The sequence below is a fragment of the Loxodonta africana genome, chromosome 15 (assembly GCF_030014295.1).
Source record: "Loxodonta africana isolate mLoxAfr1 chromosome 15, mLoxAfr1.hap2, whole genome shotgun sequence".
NCBI lineage: Eukaryota > Metazoa > Chordata > Mammalia > Proboscidea > Elephantidae > Loxodonta > Loxodonta africana.
In genome coordinates, this window is record NC_087356.1 from 23,450,015 (window position 1) to 23,459,027 (window position 9,013).

The 9,013-nt window shown below is 41.5% G+C and overlaps 1 protein-coding gene across 1 annotated transcript; it reads right to left on the reverse strand.

Moving 5' to 3' along the window:
• Window positions 1–424: 424 nt before the first annotated feature.
• Window positions 425–8,536, reverse strand: BMP10 (bone morphogenetic protein 10). The gene is made up of 2 exons (XM_003413658.4): window positions 7,224–8,536; window positions 425–1,365 (listed from the first exon to the last, which is right to left on the reverse strand). Exons 1-2 carry the CDS (start codon window positions 7,555–7,557, stop codon window positions 425–427), a joined length of 1,275 nt encoding a protein of 424 aa, XP_003413706.1. The 5' UTR covers window positions 7,558–8,536.
• Between the last annotated feature and the right edge of the window lie 477 nt (window positions 8,537–9,013).

The following is a 9,013-nucleotide window of genomic DNA, read 5'->3' on the forward strand; positions in this document are numbered from 1 at the left end:
CTTTTAATATATACACGTTTGAGTGAGTCATATATATTTATGAGCTTAATCGGGCCTCTATAGAACCAAAAGATATTTATAAATTCATGTATGTACACATATACATATACAAATATGTATCTTTTGATACTATATTTCTGTTTAGGGGGTGTTGTTTCCAGATTTACATAGAGGACAAGTAGTGTGGGCTTGCCATCTGCTGTGAGAGATGGCACTGCCAAACAAAGGCAAGTCGAAAGAGCCAAAAGAAAAACAGATTGAAAGGAACTAGAGTGTAGAGCGAAATATGCATTTCCTACAGCAAACTGACCTGTCCATTCCCCTAAGGCAGTAAGCCTATATATCTGTACACCTTCATTAAATAATCGCATTAAATAGGAACACAATATACACATTTACAATTGTTAAATAAGCCACGGGACTCCTATCTACAGCCACATTCAGAGACGGCCATGCCTTCATATTTAAACTTGTAGGTGACAACACCCTTGTCTAAATAGAGGATGGAAATGGGCTCTAGCTTCGTGGGCACGCAGCAGGCTTTGGAAGCCTTCTGGGAATTCTTGAGGTGGACCAAAGCCTGGATAATTGCATGCTTTGTGGGTGTGAGATGCTCTGCCAGGGGGTAGTTACAAACACCGCGGCATTCGTAGGCTTCATATCCAGGCGGAGCAATGATCCAGGAGTCCCACCCAATCTCCTTGAAGTCGATGTAGAGAGGGGTCCTTTTGCAGTAGTTTCCCTTGGCGTTCCTTCTGATTCGGGCAGTGGAGTCATAGATGATGTTTGACCTCATCTGCAGCAAAGCTTCTTCCCCAGGGCCACTGGAAAAACCGTCCAGGCCCAAGCTGTCCAGCTCCAGAAGTTGCTCATGAGCGATCATTTCATCCAGTTCCTCCTTCCGCTCCTTTTCACTGCTTTGGTCATCAGAAAACACGACAAGCAAAGGCACATGCTTATTCTGGGCACTGGTGTCTATTTCTAGTTGTCCCCTGCCTGGGTCCTCAGCTTCTTCATGTCTGCTCTCAATATGGACTTCCAGTTGGTGGGTGGATGAGCCTGACTTTTGCCAACGTCTGATAGCATCTGTGACATCAAATGTCTCCCACTCACTGTTGGTTCCATAGATCTCTCCGGACACCAAAATCAGCATGTTTCTTTCACCTCCTCTGTCCTCTTTGTTTTCTAGTACTTCAAAAATGGTAATTTTTCGGTCCACTCCTTCATATATCATGCGGTCTCTTTGCACCAGGGTATACAACCTGAGTTCAGCCATGATGATCTCTTCATGGTGAGGGACGGACATGTTGAAGAGGAGAGGGTATTTCCGGAGCCCGTCAAAACTGGTTGGTTGGGTAAAAAGCTCTGTCCAAAAAAAAAAAAAAAAAGACAAAAATTAGAATTTCAATATGTTTCAGAGAAAAACAGCTGCTTACTTATGTGATGAGAGGGTCTATCCACGTAGGAAGCGTCATAAAGAAGGAGGGGAGAAGGTCAGTGAAAACAAACACAATGGTAGCATTCTGTGATACATAAAATTATGAAAGTTCAATGGTAGAATGCTAAACTGACTTAGGCTGCCAAGACTGAAATGAAAAGTATTGACCTAATGGGTAGGAGGAAACTCATCCAGACTTGCTTGAGCAGCTTATTAGTCATAGAATTGCAGAACTGAGAGGGACCTTGAGACTGTGAAGGCAAGCCCCCTGTTTTCTAACCAGTGAGTAATCATAAAATGGGAAATGTGGTGGCTGTTCTTTTCTTGAAGATTTTCAGTGATGAAGACTTCTCAGCTTTTCATACTTGTATTTGTAAGGGGTGGAGATCCCCACATAAGTGACTGAGCACTGATCTCAGCTGCTCCCTGAAAGATTGGCAGTTTGAACCCATCCAGGGGCTCCATGGGAGAAAGACCTGGCAATCTCCTTCTGTAAAGATTATAGCCTAGGAAACACCATGGGGCAGTTCTATTCTGTCACATGGGGTTGCTATGAGTTGAAATTGAGTCAGTGGCACCTAAGAACATCAACAGACAAGGAGTTGGCAAACTATGGCCCATGGGCCACATCTTGCCCACAACCTGATTTTGGAAATAAAATTTTATTGAACACATCCCAGCCCATTTGTTTCTGCATGATCTATTGCTGTTTTTGTGTTACAGGGGCGTAGTTAAATAATTGCAATAGATAACAGGTGGCCCACAAAGCCTAAAATATTTACTATTTGCCCCTTAATAGAAACAGTTTACCGACCCCTCCTCTTGAAAACAAAGCCTGACAAGGTCATCAAGACAGCCATAAACCAGCCAGGTCACAGCATTTGATATTTGGGTATGTGGTCCTCTTTAAGGTGGAATGGGAGAAAATAAACTTTGGAGATGGATTAGTTGTCTTAGTGTTATACCCTTAGCACCCAACATGGAATTTGGCACAAGAATATTTATTAAATAACTTCTTAAAGGCTCTTTAACCTTATAAGCACAACTTCAAATACTACCATGTTGAATTTCTATCTGATAATTTTTCTGTAAGTCCAAGGCCCCTGTGCATTTGCTTTAGATAATAGCTGTCTACAAGCACTCCTTGAAGGCATTTGTCATCAGATTATCAAACGGATCCATGACACCAATGATGTTAAGGACTACCAACTGAGGTATTCTCTATCATCTTTGGTAGTGTTTCGACAACTATACAACCAATTCATGACTTTTATTGGGTCCCTTCGGCAATGGGTACTGATAACAGCAGCACAAATATTACATGGAAACCCTGGTAGCATAGTGGTTAAATGCTACAGCTGCTAACCGAAAGGTCAGCAGTTCAAATCCAACAGACATTTCTTGGAAACTCTATGGGGCAGTTTTACTCTGTCCTATAGGGTTGCTGTGAGTCGGAATCAACTTGACAGCAGCCGGTATGTATTGGGTCCCTGTTCCAGATTATACTCTTTAATATTTTTCTTTAACTTGATCTGATTATTTTTACATTTGCTGCTTCTTTTACACTTACCGTAAGCAACAGAATTCGTAAAATGAGGGGTTTGATGTGATTGTGATAGTTTTTTTTTTTTTTTTCCTAATCCACATTAATAAAAATATATACTGTTTTAAATAAGACAGCTTCCTCTGGTTACCACCCAAGATCACCTTTCCACTGCTGCAAGGAAATACTGGCTAATGGAATGAACTTAAACTTACTAGCTTGGCTCTCAATAGTGACCTATGGAGAGAATTCAAACTCATTAACTTGTCCCATATGATAGCTAGTCACTAGATGGAAAACTGAGGGCTTGCCCACACAATCTCTAAGGCCCCTCCCAGTTCCATAATTTGTGACTGATAAGTCTTAACTTCTTGATCGGCCATCCAACTCATAGCAACCCTAAAGGACAAAGTAGAACAGCCCCATAGGGTTTCCAAGGAGTGTCTGGTGGATTCAAACTGCTGACCTTTTGGTTAGCAGCTGTAGTTCTTAACCACTACTCCACCAGGCTTTCCAAGTCTTAACTTCTTGATCGGCCATAGATCCTCATCCTCTATAGTGCATGAGACTCTGCAATTGGCTATTAATATTTGTTGAATGATTGAATGAATTTGTAAACCCTCCTGTTTCAAGAGACTGAGCTCCTTACCACCTGCCAAAACACTCCTTTGCTGTACTGTAGTTCACATCTTTGGATCTGTTCTGACCCTTTGGAGAGTGCTCTTGCCTCATCTCCATTTATCCAGTGTATGGCAAGACCCAGCTCTGATCCTTCCCTGTTCCACGATCCCTCCCTCACTTCCTTATCTGGAAGTTCACTCCTCTCTGAGTGACTTGCGCACTTCCTCTCTGTAGCTCCCCTTTGACCTTTTAAATTTACATCCTTATATTTCAGTTGTATTTTTATGAATGGATCTTCCCAACTAAACTGCCATCATGCATCAGGTACCACTGCTTAATCTTCCTTCTATTCCTCCAACCTATAACAATACCTGTAACAGAGGCAGTGCTTTAAAAATATTGATAAATTGATGATCTTGGACACAAGACCAAATCGATTAATGGGCATGACATATGTCCTTAACATATCATCAAGCTCTTGGGTGAGAAGCAGAAGTGGTTTGGGAGCTTTCTGCCCACTATAAGAATGGAACCAACTGACCCTCCTTGAGCAGAGAACATAAGAAGGCCCAAGATGGAGGAGACTAGTTGTTCCATGGATAAGAAAAGTGCCAAATAAAAGTTCACCATGGTGGGAGGAAGGGATTACAAAGGAGACCAAGGAAACTGTTGGCAATGATAGAAATGTTCACTATCTTGATTGTGGCTGTGGTATCAACAGGTGTTCACATATATCAAAACCTACCAAATTACTTTAAATATGTGCAGTTTATTGTATGTCAATTATACTGCAATAAAACTGTTTAAAAAAATAAGTTCACTGTGAAGTTCTGTGCATATGCAAATGGAGTAAGCACTAGATAAACCTAAAAACCAAACTTGTTGCAGTCCAGTCGATTCCAACTCATAGTAACTCTACAGGACAGAGTAGAACTGCCCCACAAGGTTTCCAGGCAGTGGCTGGTGGATTCAAAATGTCGGCCTTTTGGTTAGCAGCCACGTTCTTAACCTCTGCACCACTGGAGGAGTTGAATTTCAGGGCAAGGAAACTAATGTTTGTTGAGTTAATTTAATATGCCAGGTGCTTTGCAAACATCATCTTATTTAGTTGTTACAATGACCCCTAAAGGGCAGGTATTGCAGCTCTGCTCATTTTACATTGGAAAACATTGAGCCTCAGTGCAAAGATCATTGATCACAAAGATGTAGCAGTGCTAGGAATTGAAAGCACGCTTTTGCCACCTTAGAGGTAGAAACTGATTACTTAGGTTTGACGTTTTTTGTTTTTGTCTTCTAAGGGAGATGCATTAAGCAGACCCAAAGCATCAGAAGAGTAATAACAAGTTCTGCAAACTCCACATCCTGACCTAGATCAGCCAAATCCTCCTCTGAACGAGTGAGAACTGAAAATAATCTTACTTTCCCAAGGCATGCAAACACCATTTTCCCACTCACATCCCCTGCCAGGCACTTAGAAAGGGTTCCCACAGAAGGAGGTGGTTCATTTTCAATTCAAACTCATCTCCAAAAGGAACCTGTAAATCAGTTGGCCATTTCCATTAAAATATGTTGCTATTAGAAATTTTGGAGGTTGACTAAAACTTATAGGCAAATGGTATTGCAGGGAATACTTACTCAAAATTCACTCCAATGGCTAGAATATTAACTAATTCATTAATAATAACTATGGATTGCACCTCAACATAAAACAAAAATCCTCACAACTGGACCAATAAGCAACATCTCGATAAATGGAGAAAATATTGAAGTAGGCAAGGATTACATCTTACATGGACCCACAATCAACGACCATGGAAGCAGCAGTCAGGAAACCAAAAGACATATTGCATTGGGCTGCAAAAGAACTGTCTAAAGTGTTTAAAAGCAAAGATGTCACTTTGAGACTAAGGTGAGCCTGACCCAATCCATGGTATTTTCAGTCGCTTCATATGCATGTGAAAACTGGACAATAAAGAAGGAAGACCAAAGAAAAAGTGATGCGTTTGAATTATGGTGTTGGCAAAGAATCTTGAATATACCATTGACTACCAGGAGAACAAACAAATCCGTCTTAGAAGAAGTACAGCCAGAACGCTCCTTAAAAGCTCCTTAAAAACATGTACTTTGGGCATGTTATCAGGAGGGACCAGTCCCTGAAGAAGGACATTATGCCTGGTAAAGTAGAGGGTCAGAGAAAAAGAGGAAGACCCTCAATGAGGTGGATTGACACAGTGGCTGCAACAATGAGCTCAAGCATAGCAACGACTGTGAGGGTGGCACAGAATCGGGCATTGTTTTGTTCTATTGTACGTAGGGTTGCTATGAATCAGAACTGATTGGACACCACCTAATAACAACAACAACAAAGTTCATTCAGCACTTCATAGCAAGTGGAATACTTTCTTACCTATAATCTCTTTTGAGTCACTCAGTTGTGTGGCATAGGTATTATTATCCCCAATTTACAAATGAGGAAATGGAGGTTCAGAGAAATTAAGCTAATTCTTCCCAGCTACTAAGTCAACCAGCTCTCAAAATTCCAATGCCTGAACTATCTCTTTGCCACTGCCTTTCCTGCTTTCAAGAACATCTGGCCAATGTCAGTCTAAACCCTCTTTTATATGTGCTTAATGACTATAAAAGCATAATTGGAAAATATTAAAGAGTCAGCTTCTCTAGTCTCACAGCTTCTACCTAGATATTAGAAGGAGAAATTGGCCAATTAGCGCTGTGTCAAACAAGAGATTAATTTGCTATCCCATTAGATTTAGTTACTGAATTCAAAGATCTTGGCGGATGAAACACTTTTCTCACCAATATTTTAAAGCCTCATGCATTGTCCTTCAAAAAGACACAGAAAAGATAAGCTGGATCGTTAATTGGGCCCCGTACACTTCCCAGAAACTATAAACAGTGGTGGAGGATGTGCATGACCCATCAAACACAACAAAACTTTAGGAAGAATCTCCAAATGTAAGTTTTCACCCAGTTTTGAATATTCCTTAAATAAAATCACAAAATTGTTCAAAATTCGAGTGAAACACAAATCACAACTTTTTAGGTTTTGTCTGTGTTTTCATAATTTCACTCTAAGTAGAAGTTGACAAATTTTTGAGTCAATTAAAAGCCAAAGATGGAAATTGAGGCCTATGTGGCAAATGGCAAACAAATGTATAGTAGTAAAATCCAAAATCAAATCCATTGCAGTCAAGTCAATTTTGACTCATAGCGGCCCTACAGGACAGGGTAGAACTACCCCACAGGGTTTCCAAGGAGCACCTGGTGGATTTGAACTGCCAACCTTTTGGTTAGCAGCTGTAGCACTTAACCACTACGCCACCAGGGTTTCCATGGGCCAACATTAATTTGCTCTGTTACTTGGTGGCCAAATTAAAATTTTAAAAAGACCCAATTATGATGTCAAAGTTGTCATAGTGGTAGACTTTCTACTGCTTTGGATTAAAAGATTTTCTTTAATGTCTTTTTGGGCTCGGAAATGACCATATAAGGGTATTGTAGACTCAGTCACCCTTGTCTATATCATTCCCACGCATTACAAAATTACTTACCACTTCTTTAAAAAACCCAAGCCAATTTTCACGGGCGAAAATGTAAACTTACCTTCGTTTTTGAAACTCCTAATGATGTTGGCAGATGGCATGGAGGTCCGATCTGTTGCAAATTTATTGTAGAGTTCCAACATGTACTCTGGTGGGTCAACCTTGACTGAATCCTGCATAGGGATGTCAGACAGGTTCAACGTCTTGAGAAACTCGTTCTTCATGCTCTGCAGCAGTGTGTTAAAGTCGACACCATCTTGCTCTGAGAAGACATCGTCGAAGAGAGGCATGTCTTCTTCCAGAGGTGACTGCTCAAGACTCATGATGGGGCTGCCAGAAGCCAAGTGAGCCGCCAGGCAGAAGAGAGCGCACAGCCGCAGGGCCGGAGAACCCATGACTCCGCTCCAGCCCCCAGCCCAACCAGGAAGGTTTAGCTCTCCTGGGCTCTAAGTGGCAGTTTTATCTTGCGGAGCGTAAATGTCTCATGTCATCAGAGTTGACAAGTTTGGAAACTCTTTCGCTCTCTCCCCCTCCCCCTACCACTCTTCCTCTCCCCCCAAAAGTCAGGTTGCAGTAATTGGATAACAAAATCCCTTCTACGGGCCTAACCTTTCTTATCTCTCTAGTGTAAACTTGTGCACCAGATTTTGTTTCTATCTGGAAATCCCTTTTTCTTTTAATGAGCATTTTGTAAACATTTCCACATTCTGACACTGACTGAGAGATAGGACAAATTTCTCCTCCCAAACGCTCAGCTTCTCTTCCTTTCAGCTCACTTCCTTTGGCCGGAATGCCTAAGTTCTGCTTTTATTCATTTCAGTCTCACACGTGCATATATAATAGGCATGAAGAAATGACAGGATCCACATCAGTGCTGATACATATTATTTGAGGGGTGTTACTTACAACCACGCAAAACATTTTTGAAGCAACACCAGATACCCAACATCTCCAAGTTAATAGCTATGAATATACTCGCACACATTTTTAAGGAATGGAATTGTAGAAATAAGAAAGGGTAAACTTCATGCTCAATAGCCTTTTCACGCAGACTTGATCTGGTTAAAATGGCTTTTGAGAAATCATTAGTGGTTAACTATAATAGCAACTAAAATTTATTAAGTGCTTCCTTACAAACAGGCATTGTGCTAAGTACTTTAAACAAATCATGTAATTTGCTCCTAATAGTAACTCTATTGTTATTCTCACTTCAAATATGGGTCATCAAGTTTAAATAACTTGCTAGAGGTCATAACGCTACAAAGCGATAGAGCCAGGGTTTGAACCCAGACAGTCTGATTCTTATGCACACACGCACACACACACAAAAAAGCCATACTTCTCTACCACTATTCCACTAGACTACAGCGTGGGCAATGGTGCCGGGAGGCTAGCGAATCACCAGGCCATGTGTGAGCCAGGCAGGCCACAGGGTCAGGAGGGAGGTAGCAATTTGTAGTCCATGCAATGAATTGTTATTGTGACCAAAATCTCTGCCAGGTCCGTTCTGGCTAAATCAAATTGATCATGAAATGGCTCCAGCAAAAGCTTGGCAAACAACATTATAAGGCTGGTGAAAATGCCTGGGACTGAAAAAAAAGGGTAGCCTTTGTTATGTCTAGTTTAGGAAAGACAAATCAGTTTCATCTCATTTTCTAACCACAGTTAGCGGTGGTGACATCCTTGATGTGGTCAGGCAGCTCTGAGGACACCTCCAGAGGGTGCTTTTCACATTGAGGCAGTGGGACTGGTTCTCCCTGGCTTGCTCAGTCTGCTGCTGGTACAATGACTCAGGCGCCCTGGCACCGTGTTCAGAAGGGCATGCCTAGACAGCTGGTATACCGGAACACG